The following is a 16,661-nucleotide window of genomic DNA, read 5'->3' on the forward strand; positions in this document are numbered from 1 at the left end:
ATAGCCTGGCTGGGCTCCCTGCAGGCCCCAGGATTGAAGCTGAGGCTTACCATGGGCCCTGCAGTGGCAGGCGCCTGGCATGCTGGGAGTGGATCTCATGGAGCCCTTTCACAGGCTCGGGCCAACTTTGTCACTGGGAAATTCTCATTGTTTCTCTGGGGTCCTCTTTGTTTGCTTTCATTTCAATGTTGTTAACCCTGCCCTAGTTTCTCACTCTGGTTTATTTTCTTTCCTTTCACCCTGGCTCTGCAGTTGTGTGACTCTGCGCCAGCTACCGGCATACCCACTGCGGCCCTGACCACTCTCCCAGCAGGGCCTAGGCTCTGACAGTGGCGTGAACCTGGCCCTTGTGTGCAGCGGCCCTGCCTCGCCGTGTTGCGTGACGCCCCCTTCGCTGTGTGGTGTTTTGTGGCCCTCTTCAGGTGTTGCCATCTGTCCCTTTTGTTCTCTTTGTCTCCTTGAAAAGTTGATGGGCCTGCAGCCGCACAGGCAGTTGTGGGCATGGTGGGCGCTGAGTCTGGAGGTTGTTCAAGGCCAGCAGCATTGCCCGGAGCCCTGCTGCTGATGCTGCTGTCACTGGTTCTAGCTCTCACATTCTCAGCTGCACGTTTCTGTTTCCACCTCAGTAAATGCAAACTCTTGTTCATAGGCACAGCTGTCACTGCAGCACACAAGGACTCAGGTTTGTAAAGACAAACGAGTGATTTGTGTGTGACCTGCTGTGTGTTTGCACTGGATTTTGCAAATTATTTACTAAAGAAAAGTACTTCAGAACTTTTGTGGCAAACAATAAATACAGCGATACTCTAATCTTCAGTATTCATAAAAATGGGTGGAGTTGTCCCATTTTAACGCCCCAGCAAAACAGGAGCATTTCTCTAACGGTCTTTACTACAGTGCCAAAGCTACAGTTTGTGCTGCTTTTCAGAAACTGATGTCTTGTGATAGTTACAGCTGTTCTTGGGCTGGGTCCCAGCTCTGGTCTCCAGGGAGGGCCTGGGCCCACTGGATCCCCTGTGCCTGCTCAGCGTGGGTGTCACCTGCTTCGCCAGCTGGGATTGCGATCCTCGTGTGCCTCCCTGAGTCTGCGTGCATGTCAGCAGGCACCCTGCCCCAGTGCCCCTGGCCCTGAAGATGGTGATGTTCTGGGCCAAGCACAGCCCAGGTCGTGTCCAGGCCCAGGGAGTGCAGTCGGGGGAGCAGCTGCCCTCGGGTCTCGCTGCACGTCTCAGGTTGTGAATGTTACCGCAGCAGCATGTTTATAGCGGAGTCGCCGTTACTGCTGACAGTGGCATCAACATTTATTGAGAATGTTACTTGCATTGGTCATGATAGTTTGTGATAAAAGACTTAACAATTTTACAAATCAAAATGATTTTTTGGAAGCTGGCGAAATGTCAGTTAACATGTATGAATTTAATATTTTAGTTTTTGGATGGCTTAAAGACTTCAGGATTCAGACAGGGAGTGGTAGCTCACACCTGTAATCCCAGAACCAGACTCCATCTCAGAAATAATTATAATAAAATAGAGACTTCGGGACTCAGCAGCAGAGACTCCATCTCAGAAATAATAGTAATAAAATAGAGACTTCAGGACTCAGCAGCAGAGACTCCATCTCAGAAATAATAGTAATAAAATAGAGACTTCAGGACTCAGCAGCAGAGACTCCACTCAGAAATAATAGTAATAAAATAGAGACTTCAGGATTCAGCAGCAGAGACTCCATCTCAGAAATAATAGTAATAAAATAGAGACTTCAGGATTCAGCAGCAGAGACTCCATCTCAGAAATAATAGTAATAAAATAGAGACTTCAGGATTCAGCAGCAGAGACTCCATCTCAGAAATAATAGTAATAAAATGGAGACTTCAGGATTCAGCAGCAGAGACTCCATGTCAGAAATAATAATAATAAAATGGAGACTTCAGGACTCAGCAGCAGAGACTCCATCTCAGAAATAATAGTAATAAGATAGAGACTTCAGGATTCAGCAGCAGACACTCCATCTCAGAAATAATAGTAATAAAATAGAGACTTCAGGACTCAGCAGCAGAGATTCCATCTCAGAAATAATAATAATAAAATGGAGGCTTCAGGACTCAGCAGCAGAGAGCCCCTTTTTCCAAGACGCTTTTTCATCTGCAGTTTCCACTTGGGCCGGGGCTTCGCCACCCCAGGTCTCAGGCTGGTTTTGCTGCTGGAAGAGAATTTTTGAGGCTAGGCGATTTATCACAGACACACGTTTGTGACTTACAGTTCTGGAGGCTGGAAAGCCTAAGGTCAAGGTGCCAGCAGGTTTGGTGTCTGGTGAGGTACCCGTCTCTGCTTCTAAGGCAGAGCCTTGCACGCTGCATCCTCCGGAGTGGAGGGCTGGATCCTCCTGGGGCAGAGGCAGAAGGGCCGAGTGGGAGGACCACTCCCAAAGCCGCTTATTGAGGCATTAAAACTGCTGTGAGGGTGGAGCCCTTGCGGCCTCGTCACCTTTTCAAGGCCCTTCCAATACCATCACTCTGGCAGTTAAATTTCAACATGAGTTTTGGAGGGGACAGAAAGTTAAACTGTGGTACCCAGTTGATTTTATGTATTTATGTATTTATTTGAAGGAGTCTCACTTTGTCACCCAGGCTGGAGTGCAGCAATGCAATCTCGGCTCACTGCAACCTCCATCTCCCAGATTCAAGTGATTCTCCTGCCTCAGCCTCCTGAGTAGCCGGGATTACAGGCACACGCCACCATGTCCAGCTAATTTTGTATTTTTAGTAGAGACAGGGTTTCACCATGATGGCCAGGCTGGTCTCAAACTCCTGACGTCGAGTGATCCACCCGCCTCGGCCTCCCAAAGTGCTGGGATTACAGGTGTGAACCACCCCACCCGACCTAGATTCGCTTTTGATTTACCGATGGGGCGTTTGCCTTTCCCCTAGACACGTTACAACCCCAGGCTCTCAGTCGTCTGCTGGGACTGGGCTTAGTCGTGTGTTTCTGTCTGGGAGAGTGTAGTGAAGACAGCATTCCTAGAGAATCACTCACATGTCACTCAGAAGTAGTCTTCTCAGGCTTCAGAAATTTGCTTTAGCCAATGTTGTTTTAAAAGATGGGCGTTTTACCCCGAATTCAAGTGACTTCATTTTCGGTGGGTTTTGGCTGAATCACCATCAGGAGATGCACGTGTCATGCACCAGCCTCTGAGGTGCGGGGGTGTCCCCGTGTCTGTCCTGTTTGCATCCTTAGCTCTCCGGAAGGAAGTGGAGGATCTGACCAAAGAACAGTCGGAGACCAGGAAGCAGGCTGAGAAGGACCGCTCAGCCCTGCTCTCCCAGATGAAGATTTTGGAGTCTGAGTTAGAAGAACAGATGTCTCAGCATCGCGGGTGTGCCAAGCAGGCGGAGGCCGTCACTGCCCTGGAACAGCAGGTGGCATCACTGGACAAGCATTTGCGCAACCAGCGGCAATTCATGGATGTAAGAATTCTGAATAATACATTTTTTTGCATCACTAAAAGTTGCCGTTACAGCATGAACTTCTTTCCAGATCGTTACGTAAGCTTCTGCAGTAGGATGTTGAAGAGGGCGCCCCACACCTGCTGCACAGGTGCACCCAGGTCGCTGACTCTTGGTGGGTGTCTTCTTGCCCACATGTTGTGGCGCAGCCCTCTGAGGGCCGCCTCCCATGGTCTTGCCATGCTCCTTCTCACAGTCACGGAGGCGTCACTTGGGGCCCGGGCTGGGCCTTTGCTGTGGCTCTCACTGGTTCTTGTCCTCCCACCCACCAGTCTCAGACGTTCCTCTGTGTTCCATGCAGAGAGCTGTTTTTCTTTACTTAAGTCCATTTTACAAAGTGACTGTGATGAGGGGGGTATTTGGAGTCTGAGCTGCTGGGCAGTTGCACTTGTACGTGCAGTGGAAGCCTGGGTGGACCTTCGCTGCAGGGGGCACGCCAGCCCCGTTGGGGTGGTCCCAACACGCTGCCTCCCCTCCCAGGAGCAGGCAGCCGAGCGGGAGCACGAGCGCGAGGAGTTCCAGCAGGAGATTCAGAGGCTGGAGGGGCAGCTCCGCCAGGCGGCCAAGCCGCAGCCCTGGGGCCCTCGCGACAGCCAGGTGAGTCGGTACAGCGTGCAGTGCTGCTGGTTGCTGTCTTTCACTGTGTTTTTAAGCTTTAACTTTCTTTAAATTTTTGCCTTCCATGTACATGAAATCGGCAGCAGGCACCGCTGGATGGAGAGGTGAGGAGGCGTCAACGAGATGGGCACTCCCTGTGCTGGCGCCCAGGCTCCCCTGCGCTCACTGGGACTGTCCTGCCACCCACTCGCTTTTCTTGCTCTTGTTTGGGCTGCAGCCATCTGCTTTCTCTTGTCTGAGGAAGCTGTAGTAGGTTTATTTTTTTAAAAAATTAATAGTGGATTCACACACAGTTGTAAGAGGTAAGACTCGGATCCCTCGTGCCTGGCACGTGGTTCCCCAGAGGTCTCATCCACAGAGTCTAGGTGTCCGTTCAGGCTGTGGGTCTGGGTCTCTCTGTTCAGCCTGTGGGTCTGGGTCTCCCTGTGCAGCCTGTGGGCCTAGGTCTCCCTGTGCAGCCTGTGAGTCTGGGTCTCCCTGTGCAGCCTGTGGGTCTGGGTCTCCCTGTGCAGCCTGTGGGTCTAGGTCTCCCTGTGCAGCCTGTGGGTCTGGGTCTCCCTGTGCAGCCTGTGGGTCTGGGTCTCCCTGTGCAGCCTGTGAGTCTGGGTCTCCCTGTGCAGCCTGTGGGTCTGGGTCTCCCTGTGCAGCCTGTGGGTCTGGGTCTCTCTGTGCAGCCTGTGGGTCTGGGTCTCCCTGTGCAGCCTGTGGGTCTAGGTCTCCCTGTGCAGCCTGTGAGTCTGGGTCTCTCTGTTCAGCCTGTGGGTCTGGGTCTCCCTGTGCAGCCTGTGGGTCTAGGTCTCCCTGTGCAGCCTGTGGGTCTGGGTCTCCCTGTGCAGCCTGTGGGTCTAGGTCTCCCTGTGCAGCCTGTGGGTCTAGGTCTCCCTGTGCAGCCTGTGGGTCTAGGTCTCTGTGCAGCCTGTGAGTCTGGGTCTCCCTGTGCAGCCTGTGGGTCTGGGTCTCCCTGTGCAGCCTGTGGGTCTGGGTCTCCCTGTGCAGCCTGTGGGTCTGGGTGTCTCTGTGCAGCCTGTGGGTCTCGGTCTCCCTGTGCAGCCTGTGGGTCTAGGTCTCCCTGTGCAGCCTGTGGGTCTAGGTCTCTGTGCAGCCTGTGAGTCTGGGTCTCCCTGTGCAGCCTGTGGGTCTGGGTCTCCCAGTGCAGCCTGTGGGTCTAGGTCTCCCTGTGCAGCCTGTGGGTCTGGGTCTCCCTGTGCAGCCTGTGGGTCTGGGTCTCTCTGTGCAGCCTGTGGGTCTGGGTCTCCCTGTGCAGCCTGTGAGTCTGGGTCTCCCTGTGCAGCCTGTGAGTCTAGGTCTCCCTGTTCAGCCTGTGAGTCTGGGTCTCTCTGCAGCCTGTGAGTCTGGGTCTCCCTGTGCAGCCTGTGGGTCTAGGTCTCCCTGTGCAGCCTGTGGGTCTAGGTCTCCCTGTGCAGCCTGTGAGTCTAGGTCTCCCTGTGCAGCCTGTGAGTCTAGGTCTCCCTGTGCAGCCTGTGAGTCTGGGTCTCTCTGCAGCCTGTGAGTCTGGGTCTCCCTGTGCAGCCTGTGAGTCTAGGTCTCCCTGCGTAGCCTGTGAGTCTGGGTCTCTCTGCAGCCTGTGAGTCTGGGTCTCCCTGTGCAGCCTGTGGGTCTGGGTCTCCCTGTGCAGCCTGTGAGTCTAGGTCTCCCTGTGCAGCCTGTGAGTCTGGGTCTCCCTGTGCAGCCTATGGGTCTCGGTCTCCCTGTGCAGCCTGTGGGTCTAGGTCTCTGTGCAGCCTGTGGGTCTGGGTCTCCCTGTGCAGCCTGTGGGTCTGGGTCTCTGTGCAGCCTGTGGGTCTGGGTCTCTCTGTGCAGCCTGTGGGTCTAGGTCTCTGTGCAGCCTGTGGGTCTGGGTCTCCCTGTGCAGCCTGTGAGTCTGGGTCTCTGTGCAGCCTGTGGGTCTGGGTCTCTGTGCAGCCTGTGGGTCTGGGTCTCTGTGCAGCCTGTGAGTCTGGGTCTCCCTGTGCAGCCTGTGGGTCTAGGTCTCCCTGTGCAGCCTGTGAGTCTGGGTCTCCCTGTGCAGCCTGTGGGTCTAGGTCTCTGTGCAGCCTGTGGGTCTGGGTCTCCCTGTGCAGCCTGTGAGTCTGGGTCTCTGTGCAGCCTGTGGGTCTGGGTCTCTCTGTGCAGCCTGTGGGTCTAGGTCTCTGTGCAGCCTGTGGGTCTGGGTCTCCCTGTGCAGCCTGTGAGTCTGGGTCTCCCTGTGCAGCCTGTGGGTCTAGGTCTCCCTGTTCAGCCTGTGGGTCTGGGTCTCCCTGTGCAGCCTGTGGGTCTGGGTCTCTGTGCAGCCTGTGGGTCTGGGTCTCTGTGCAGCCTGTGGGTCTAGGTCTCCCTGTGCAGCCTGTGGGTCTAGGTCTCCCTGTGCAGCCTGTGGGTCTGGGTCTCCCTGTGCAGCCTGTGGGTCTGGGTCTCCCTGTGCAGCCTGTGGGTCTGGGTCTCCCTGTGCAGCCTGTGGGTCTGGGTCTCCCTGTGCAGCCTGTGGGTCTGGGTCTCCCTGTGCAGCCTGTGGGTCTGGGTCTCCCTGTGCAGCCTGTGGGTCTGGGTCTCCCTGTGCAGCCTGTGGGTCTGGGTCTCCCTGTGCAGCCTGTGGGTCTGGGTCTCCCTGTGCAGCCTGTGGGTCTGGGTCTCCCTGTGCAGCCTGTGGGTCTGGGTCTCCCTGTGCAGCCTGTGGGTCTGGGTCTCCCTGTGCAGCCTGTGGGTCTGGGTCTCCCTGTGCAGCCTGTGGGTCTGGGTCTCCCTGTTCAGCCTGTGGGTCTGGGTCTCCCTGTGCAGCCTGTGGGTCTCGGTCTCCCTGTGCAGCCTGTGGGTCTGGGTCTCCCTGTTCAGCCTGTGGGTCTGGGTCTCCCTGTGCAGCCTGTGGGTCTCGGTCTTCCTGTGCAGCCTGTGGGTCTGGGTCTCTGTGCAGCCTGTGGGTCTGGGTCTCTGTGCAGCCTGTGGGTCTGGGTCTCCCTGTGCAGCCTGTGGGTCTCGGTCTCCCTGTGCAGCCTGTGAGTCTGGGTCTCCCTCTGCAGCCTGTGGGTCTGGGTCTCCCTTTGGGTCTAGGGGAGGGCATAGGGCATCTATTTTGTCTCTGTTGTTTTGGGTACTTTTTTGTTTGGAAAATGGGTTTTTATAAAACATTCTATTGTATTCCTCAAGCATTTTTTGTTGTTTTAGGTTGAGTTGTTACGACAAAAGTTGAGAGAAAAGTTGGATGAATTTAATGAATTGGCTATACAGAAGGAGTCGGCAGATAGACAAGTGTTAATGCAGGAAGAAGAAATTAAACGTCTGGAGGAGATGAACATCAACATCAGGAAAAAAGTGGCCCAGCTCCAGGAAGAAGTGGAAAAACAGAAAAACGTTGTGAAAGGGCTGGAACAGGTAAAGCGTCTCCATGTTGTGGTTGGGCATGTGGTGAGGTGTCCCGCAGGCATGGCTTCATCGCTGAGCTGGCAGGGAGTGGGCAGGGCGTCCTTCTTCACTGGCAGCCACCACGTCTGCACCAGAAACACTGGCGTCAGGGAGAAACAGAAGTCACTGGTGATGGGTAGCAAGAGTACTTTGACCTTTCTGGAGATTGTTCATTTTATTTGCTGTAGGAGGATTTTATACAATTTCTTTATGTCTCAAGAACTCTGAATTTATCCTTAATATTTCATAAAGTAAACATTTAAGATTTTAGATTTAAAAAAATCTTAGCTTATTAAATACTTTGATGAGAGCCCCTTGTAATTGTTTCAATCTTTGAGCTCAGGAACTCATGTCAGCTCCCAGTGAAGAGATCTCCAGTGATGGTTTTGCATTGCTGGTGTTTGCCGTGTTGTGTGTGTTTGTTTGTGTCTGAGAGTTTAAAGAGGGGCTGGAGCACTGAGCCAGGTGGGCCATCTCATGGCTGGAGGGGGCAGGGCTGCCTGTCTGCATTTCTGGGTAGCGGCTGTGCCCTCCATTGTGAGCATTTAGCTAAAAGGAATTCAGCTGACTTTTATGAGGTTAAAAGGTTACTTGAAAAGAGGCTCAGTAAGAAATTTGATTTTAGAATTAGTAGTTTGGCCTCAGACACAGATGAGAGGAGTCTTTCTCAGGTGTGTCTGATTCTTTTTTTTTTTTTTTTTTTGAGACAGAGTCTTGTTCTGTCACCCAGGCTGGAGTGCAGTGGCGCGATCTCGGCTCACAGCAACCTCCTCCTCCCGGGTTCAAGCGATCTCTCCTACCTCAGCTTCCTGAGTAGCTGGGAGCACAGGCACGCGCCACCACGCCTGGCTAATTTTTGTATTTTTAATAGAGATGGGGTTTCACCATGTTGGCCAGGCTGGTCTTGAACTACTGACCTCAGGTGATCTGCCCGCCTTGGCCTCTCAAAGTGCTGGCATTACAGGCGTGAACCACCACGCCCGGCCAAGTGTGTCTGATTCTCGTAAGTGCTGATGAGAATTATTAAACTGGGGCCTTTCCTCAGGCCCTGACGTGTTTCCGTTCCGCTGTCGCAGGGAGGACCGCTGAGCATCACCTGCACTTGGAGCGGAGTTGTCCCCCTGGCCGGCCACTGCACGCATTTCAGTGACAGCTGCTCCAGGGCGGCTTCACCCCTTCTGCCTTCACTCAGCGAACGTTTACTGAGCTTAGTAGATGCCAGGGTTAGAAAATGTGTTTTTATCCCTTCGTGAAATTTGGACTGTGTATGCAATTTTATATGTCATGCTCTTGCGCATGTAACGTATTGTGACCATTTTCGTCATATTAAATATTGTTTGAAAAATTTTTTCTAGGCAGGTAATATTCATTGTATGAGCATACCATCAGCCATTGCCCTGTTTTTTTTGGCAAGTTCTTGTCAGTTTTGAAAATATTGGTAATAGTTTGGTGAATATTACTGTAGATAAATTCCGCACAGCGGACTCGGGCACGGGCTGTGGCTCTCGGTCACGTCCTGCACCAGGCAGGCCTCTGCTGGGAGGTGGCTGGGTCCTGGGTGCCAGTGTTGCCTGGTGTGTCACTGAGTGCAGGGGCGTGCAGGTCCAACTGCTCTGCTTCAGGTGCAGCTGAAGATGGTCTGTGCTTTAACAGGCAGCAGTTGAGGTACTGAATTCCCAAATATTTGCCTAAAATAGTGTTCTTTTTTTTTTTTAATAGGATAAAGAGGTGTTAAAGAAACAGCAGATGAGTAGCTTGCTTCTGGCGTCCACGTTGCAGTCTACACTAGATGCAGGCAGATGTCCCGAGCCTCCTTCGGGTAGCCCTCCTGAGGGTCCAGAAGTACAGTTAGAGGTGACACAGAGAGCACTCCTGCGGCACGAGAGTGAGGTGAGTGCAGAGTGGGGCCATGGGACCGCCAGCCCCGGGTCAGTGTCCAGTGGGCTTCTCTGTGGCAGATCCGATGTCCAGATAACGCAGGCGATGGGCTTGTGACCACTGTGTATTCTTTTCTTTTCTCTTTTTTTGTTGTTGTTTGAGACAGAGTTTTGCTCTTGTTGCCCAGGCTGGAGTGCAATGGTGCAGTCTCGGCTCACTGCAACCTCCACCTCCTGGGTTCAAGCGATTCTCCTGCCTCGGCCTCCCGAGTAGCTGGGATTACAGGTGCACCCACCGCCATGCCCGGCTCAGTTTTGGTATTTTTAGTAGAGACAGGGTTTCACCATGTTGGCCAGGCTGGTTTCCAACTCCTGACCTTGGGTGATCTGCCTGCTTGAGCCTCTCAAAGTGCTGGGATTACAGGCGTGAGCCCCATGCCCAGCCCTGACCACTGTGTATTCTTTGCAGTTTTACCATTTGTGTGCGGGTGCAGGTACAGGGTAGTAATTGCTTTAGGCATGTGCATTTAAATATCTCAAAGCTATTTTAATAATTTCTTAATTATTAATATTAATAGAATATTAGATGACTTTTAATACTTTTCTTCTTTTGTTTTAATGAAAGGTTTTGGACTTAAAAGAACAGCTAGAAAAGATGAAAGGTGACTTAGAAAGTAAAAATGAAGAAATACTACATCTGAACTTAAAATTGGACATGCAGAACAGCCAGACTGCAGTCAGCCTCAGAGAACTTGAGGAAGAGAACACGAGCTTGAAGGTAAGCTACCAAAGGTCCACGTGACGCCCGAGTTCATGTTGCTTATGCCGGTGCCAAGCGGCCGCCAGGACCCTCATCGGGGAGGCGAGTCTCTGGTCTTCACAGACGCCCGTGGCCCCCATGTGGCAGACAGTGCAGAGAGCGCCCAATTCTGCCTGGGGACATGTGCATGGAAGCAGCTTTCTAGGGATCTTGAGTGAGGAACCAGCGACCCCTGCCCCAGACTGCTTTCTGATTGCAGCCCTGATGGGGATCTGAGGAGAGGCACTTCCCTAGGGCAGCACCCCAGGGCTGTGAGAGGTGCGGAGCTATTGGGTTGTTGGTGGCTTGCTCTTCTCAAGGAGGTGACTTGAGTAAGTGGCCACTCACTATTTCTCTTCCCACTGGCATGATGGGAAAAAAATCTTAAGAACAAATTTTTTTTTAAATGTTTGTGAGTACGTAGTAGGTGTATATTAAAAAATCTATTTTTAAATCTTTTATTTTAATGTAGCCGTGCTTTTGAAGCAAAAAAGAAAACCAAAACCAACCTGTTTATAGTAGAGATGATATTCAAAATTGCAGAGCATTCATAACTTCACAGATGCCCTTGAAAGACCTTGTGTAGAGTCGTGTGTGTGGTGCCCACACAACACGTGCTCAGTGAGTGAACACAGCGTGGGAGAATTCTGTGTGTGCGGTGCCCACGCGGCGCGTGCTCGGTGAATGAACTCAGCGTGGGAGAATCGTGTGTGTGTGGTGCCCACGCGGCGCGTGCTCGGTGAATGAACTCAGCGTGGGAGAATCGTGTGTATGTGGTGCCCACGCGGCGCGTGCTCGGTGAATGAACACAGCGTGGGAGAATTGTGTGTGTGGTGCCCACGCGGCACGTGCTTGGTGAATGAACTCAGCGTGGGAGAATCGTGTATGTGTGGTGCCCACGTGGTGCGTGCTCCGTGAGTGAACACAGCGTGGGAGAGTCTCAAAAAACAACAATAACAACAAAAAAAATTTTCAAATTGATTTTCCATTTTTCCAATTTAAAACTGTAGGCTTATTTAATTAGGACATTTCATATCTGTAGGGTCAGTGGAATATTTCCCTAGTAAGGTTCTGTCGGCTCTGTTTTGGTATGGTTGTTGTTATTACCATTTCCACCGGCATTTCTGCCCAACAAAGAAGAGGAGATAGTGCGTGGTGAGCGAGCAGCTCTAGGCACCGCAGGTTTACCTCGGCGAGGTACGCCACTCCCCGGTGCTGGGGGAGAAGGGGATACTGTGTGTGAGCTAGCAGCTCTAGGCACCGCAGGTTTACCTCAGCGAGGTACGCCACTCCCCGGTGCTGGGGGAGAAGGGGCTCTTCTCACGCTTCTGGCTACGCCTGCGTCTCCTGTACGAAGTCCTCATAGTTTCTGGGTGTGATTGACTGGGGCCTTGGCTTTCCAGGATGACAGTCTTCTGTTTCCTCATACAATATTTATAATACTTTTCAAAATTAATTTTATCAGTTGGGCACGGTGGCTCAAACGCCTGTATTCTCAGCACTTTGGGAGACTGAGGAGGGTGGGTCACTTGAGCTCAGGAGTTCAAGATCAGCCTAAACAACATGGCAAAACCCCATCTCTACTAAAAATACAAAAATTAGCCAGGCATGGTGACACACCACTCCGGAGGCTGAGGCAGGAGAATCACTTGAACCCAGGAGATGGAGGATGCAGTGAGCTGTGATTGTGCCACTGCACTCCAGCCTGGGCAACAAAGCAAGACCCTGTCTCAAAAACAAAATTAACTTTATGGCCGGGCACAGTGGCTCTCACACCTGTAATCCCAGGAGTTTGGGAACCTGAGGTGGGAGGATCGTTTGAGCCCAGGAATTCGAGATCAGCCTGGACAACGTAATGAGACCCATCTCTACAAATTTTTTAAAAAAATTTAGCCAGGCATACACCTATAGTACCAGCTACTCTGAAGGATGAGGTAGGAAGATCACTTGAGCCTGGGAGGCCGAGGCCACAGTGAGCTGTGATCATGCCACTGTAATCCAGCCGTAATGACACAACAGGACCCTGCCTAAAAAAAAATAATTTTGGAGGGGACCATAGAAGTAAGAAGGAGAAGTTTGTCTCCAGTTTGTCACTTTTAATTTCCCTTTGACAGAGGCTACTGAGATATTATCTGTCTTAGTATCTGATTGTATCTTGTATATTTGGCAAAAATTTAAAAATAGCCTTTTGGGTTACATTGAAGAATGCCTTTTATGGCCAGGAGCGGTGGCTCACGCCTGTAATCCCAGCACTTTGGGAGGCCCAGGCGGGCAGATCACTTGAGCTCAGGAGTTCGAGACCAGCCTGGCCAACATGGTGAAACCCCGTCTCTACTAAAAACACAAAAATTAGCTGGGCCTGGTGGCCGGTGCCTCTAATGGGTACTTGGGAGGCTGAGGCAGAAGAATCACTTGAACCCAGGAGGTGGAGGTTGGCAGTGAGCCGAGATTGCGCCACTGCACTGCAGCCTGGGTGACAGAGCAAGACTCGTCTCAAAAAAAAAAGAATGCCTTTAAAAACCATTGATTACTTTTCAGAAGAAGTTGTATTATTTGTCTATAGTGCTCTAGAACTTGACCTCTAACTATAATCTTATATAATGAAAAATATATAAAAAATAGTTTACATGTTAAGGACAGTATTTTTGTTCCATTAAGAATTGAAAGCTTTTTAAGGACAATCCCCAATATTTTCTTGTGGGATTTTTCTTCCAGATATGTGCAAATTCGTACATCCTTCATTTTCTATAATTCTCCTAATTTTTTGTAAAGATGCGGATGCTATTTTGCTTTATATAATAAAAAAAAGTAAAATTCCATTGAAAGGTTTGACTCTTGTTAGGTTTCCAGTTATTTCAAGGAAACCACATTTGCTGTTTTCTACCCTATTTTATGTCAGTGAAGATGTTTGTCTTCTAGAAGTGTCTTTTACACTTGTGGGGAAACGGAGCTCCCGTCTCCCTGGCGTGGTCGTGGTTGTTGTCACTTGTTCTGTACTGCCGTCCTCCGGGGCTCCAGCCATCCTAACACCTCATCCTCAACGTGGGCCCTCCCTTCCTGTGTGGCTTATTCTAGCTCTGGGGTTAGTGATGTTTCTTTAATTTTACCATTTACTTCTCCCTTATTCTACAGGTTTTAATAAAGAGGTCTCACGTCTTTTGTTAAATTTATCCTTAAATATTTTAGGTTTTTCGCACTATTGTAAGTGAGATTTAAAATAATTGTCTAGTTGTTTACCGTGAGTACACATACACCTTTTGTATGTTAACCTTGCTGTTACCTTGCACAATTTATGTATATTAGTAGCGTTTTGTGGATTCCTGAAGGCTTTTTATGTATAAGATAACATCATCTTCAGATAAAGACAGTTTTCTTTCTTTCCAATTTTTGTTATTTCCTTCTTTTATTACAATGTCTAGCACTTCCAGTACAAAGTTAAAACTGGCTAGGGCAGTCATCTTTGCCCAGCTCCTTGTCTTACAGGGAAGTGGTCAGTGTTTTGCCATTAAGTATATTAGCTTTAGGTTTTTCACAGGTGCCTTTTTATCAGATCAAGGAAGTTCTGTTATATTTCTAGTTTGCTTTTTCTGGATCTATTGAAATAGTGATGATATTTTTCTCTTTTATTCTACTAATAAGGTTAACTTTATTGAGTGATTTATTTCTTGGAGATTAAACTAACCTTGCGGTTCTAGGATAAACTATACCTGGTAGTGATGTACTGCCCTTTTCATATGTTACAGATATTACTGAATTTGATTTGCTAATTTTTTTTAATGGTTTTTGCATCTGTGTTCATGAGGGATGTTGGTCCATAATTGTCTTTTTTTGCAGTGTTTCCTAAGGCTTTGTATGAAGGTTATGTTAATCTCATAAAATAGATTGGGAATTTTTTCACTTCCTTTTCTGAAAGAGGTTATTTAACATAGCTGGGATTTCTTCTTTGAATGTTTTCATAGCATCAACAATGAAGCCATTTGGAGTTTTATATCTAGAGAGATTGATGATAATTAATTTTCTTTAACAGACTGAGGTATTTGGATTTCTGTTTCATGTTGTGATAAGTTGTATTTTTCAAGGAACTTGTGCATGTCATCAAAATTGTCAAATATCTTTGCATAAAGAAGTTTATACTTTCTCTTTTTTTTTTTTTTTTTGAGACGGAATCTTGCTCTGTCACCCAGGCTGGAGTGCAATGGCGTGATCTCGGCTCCCTGCAACCTCCGCCTCCCGGGTTCAAGTGAGTCTCCTGCCTCAGCCTCCCGAGTAGCTGGGACTACAGGCGCCTGCCACCACGCCCGGCTAATTATTTTTGTATTTTTAGTACAGACGGGGTTTCACCGTGTTAGCCAGAATGGTCTCGATCTCCTGACCTCGTGATCCGCCCGACTCGGCCTCCCAAAGTGCTGGGATTACAGGCGTGAGCCACCGTGCCCAGTCTATACTTTCTCATTTTGTAACTGTTCACCTTATTAACCATTTCCTTACTTGCCATTGAATATCTGCAGGTTTTATGCTGATGGCCCTCCTTTTATTCCTGATATTAGTGAGTTCTTGTTTTCTCTTTTATTCTTGAGTCTCTCTAGCTAGTAGTTTATCCATGTTGTCAATGTTTTCAAAGAATCAGCTTTTGGCTCTGATACTTTTCTCTCTTTATTTCTTTGATTTCTCCTCTTATTTTCATTATTGGCTTCCTTCTATTTACCTTGGGTTTATTTTCTCTTCTTTTTCTAGCTTTTTCAGATAGAACCTTAGGTCATTGATTATAGATACTTATTTTTCAGTATAACAATTTAAGTTTTTTGTTTTTAGACTTCGTGCATAGTAAAATTAGTTTTTTTTAGTATACAGTTTTATAAATTTTGAAAAAAGGATTTAGTCCTGTAATAATCACCACAATCTCATCACTCAAAAAATTTTCTTTGTGCTGTTTCTTTGTGGCCACCCATCAGGCCTGCTGTCTTCCTGTCTGGAATTCTGTTTCGAGTCAGGTGTTGTAATGCACTGGAAATTGATGCATGCTGTCGCCTGTGTCTGTTCCTTTAGTTGCTGAGTACTGTTGTCTGGATGGACCACAGTTTGTTGATCCATTCACCCATCGAGGGACATTTGGATAGTTTCTAGGTTTTGGCAGTGATGAATCGAGCCGCCATAAACTTTCATGCACAGCTTTTTGGGAGAAAATAAATGTTCACTTCTTTCGGTTCAGTACTTAAACTGAATGCATGGCTGATTCATGTGTAAGTATATATTTAACCTTAAAAGAAACTGTCAAACTGTTTTCTCTAGTTGCATTACCGTTTTACATTCCACCAGCAATAGATGAGTGTTCCAGGTAACCACGTTCTCATCAGCATTTGGTAAGGTCAGTCTTTTTTTCTAGACATTCTGGTAGATACGTAGTGGTATATCCTAGAGTTTTGTATTTCCTTAGTGACTAGTGATCTTGAGCATCTTTTTCTATGCTATTTGCCATCCATATTGTGGGGGAAATGTTTGCTTAAGTCTTTCAGGAAGTTTTTTTTTTTTTTTTTTTTGAGACAGAGTCTCATTCTGTGGCCCAGGCTGCAGTGCAGTGGGAACGTGTCGGCTCACTGCAACCTCCACCTCCTGGGTTCAAGCAATTCTCCTGCCTCAACCTCCTGAGTAGCTGGGATTACAGGCGCCGCCACCACACCCAGCTAATTTTTTAATGTTTTTAGTAGAGACGGGGTTTCATCACGTTGGCCAGGCTGGTCTCGAACTCCTGACCTCTGGTGACCCACCTGCCTCGGCTTCCCAAAGTACTGGGATTACAGGCATGAGCCACCGTGCCCCGCCTCAGAAAGTTTTAAAAAGTTGGATTGTTCGGTTTCTTATTGTTTTGGGAATTCTTTATATCTTTTGAACACTTTTTTTTGATACATGATTTGCAGGTATTTTCTCCCAATGTATGGCTGGTCTTTTCATTCTCTTAACAGTATGTTTTGCAGAGCAAAACTTTTTACTTTTTTTTTTTTTTTTTTTTGACAGAGTCTCTCTCTGTTGCCCAGGCTGGAGTTCAGTAGCGCATTTTTGGCTTGCTGCAACCTCCGCCTCCCAGGCTCAAGCAGTCCTCCTGTCTCAGCCTCCTGAGTAGCTGGGATTACAGGCACCCGCCACTATGCCCAGCTAATTTTTGTATTTTTAGTAGAGACGGGGTTTCTCCATGTTGGTCAGGCTGGTCTCGAACGCCTAACTCAGAAGATCCGCCTGCCTTGGCCTCCCAAAGTGTTGGGATTACAGGCGTGAGCCACTGTGCCCTGCCAGATTATACTTTTGAAGTTCTGAGAGCTCTTTCCCTAGCCCAATTTTCCTGAGAAATTTCATAGTTTTACTTGGCATTCAGGTCTCCTTGAATATGCTTGCATACGCTTTTTGCTTTTTATTTTTCTTTTTTGACACTATCTTGCTCTGTCGCCCAGGCTGGAGTGCAGTGGCGCAATCTCG

The 16,661-nt window shown here is 49.0% G+C and overlaps 1 protein-coding gene across 15 annotated transcripts in view; it reads left to right on the plus strand.

Moving 5' to 3' along the window:
* Nucleotides 1–16,661, plus strand: part of PCNT (pericentrin) — a 129,820-nt gene that overhangs the window by 75,622 nt on the left and 37,537 nt on the right. For 8 of the 15 annotated variants that reach the window (XM_009442002.5, XM_009442020.5, XM_009442012.5 and 5 more), the window contains 7 exons: nucleotides 650–682; nucleotides 3,235–3,464; nucleotides 3,984–4,100; nucleotides 4,205–4,225; nucleotides 7,281–7,487; nucleotides 9,237–9,407; nucleotides 10,020–10,172. In XM_009442002.5, coding sequence (XP_009440277.4) covers nucleotides 650–682; nucleotides 3,235–3,464; nucleotides 3,984–4,100; nucleotides 4,205–4,225; nucleotides 7,281–7,487; nucleotides 9,237–9,407; nucleotides 10,020–10,172 — 932 coding nt within the window. The remainder of the gene's footprint in view (nucleotides 1–649; nucleotides 683–3,234; nucleotides 3,465–3,983; nucleotides 4,101–4,204; nucleotides 4,226–7,280; nucleotides 7,488–9,236; nucleotides 9,408–10,019; nucleotides 10,173–16,661) is intronic. The other 7 variants (XM_003319136.6, XM_009442022.5, XM_063803590.1 and 4 more) reach the window with 3 other exon arrangements.

Source organism: Pan troglodytes, chromosome 22 (assembly GCF_028858775.2).
Source record: "Pan troglodytes isolate AG18354 chromosome 22, NHGRI_mPanTro3-v2.0_pri, whole genome shotgun sequence".
Lineage (NCBI taxonomy): Eukaryota > Metazoa > Chordata > Mammalia > Primates > Hominidae > Pan > Pan troglodytes.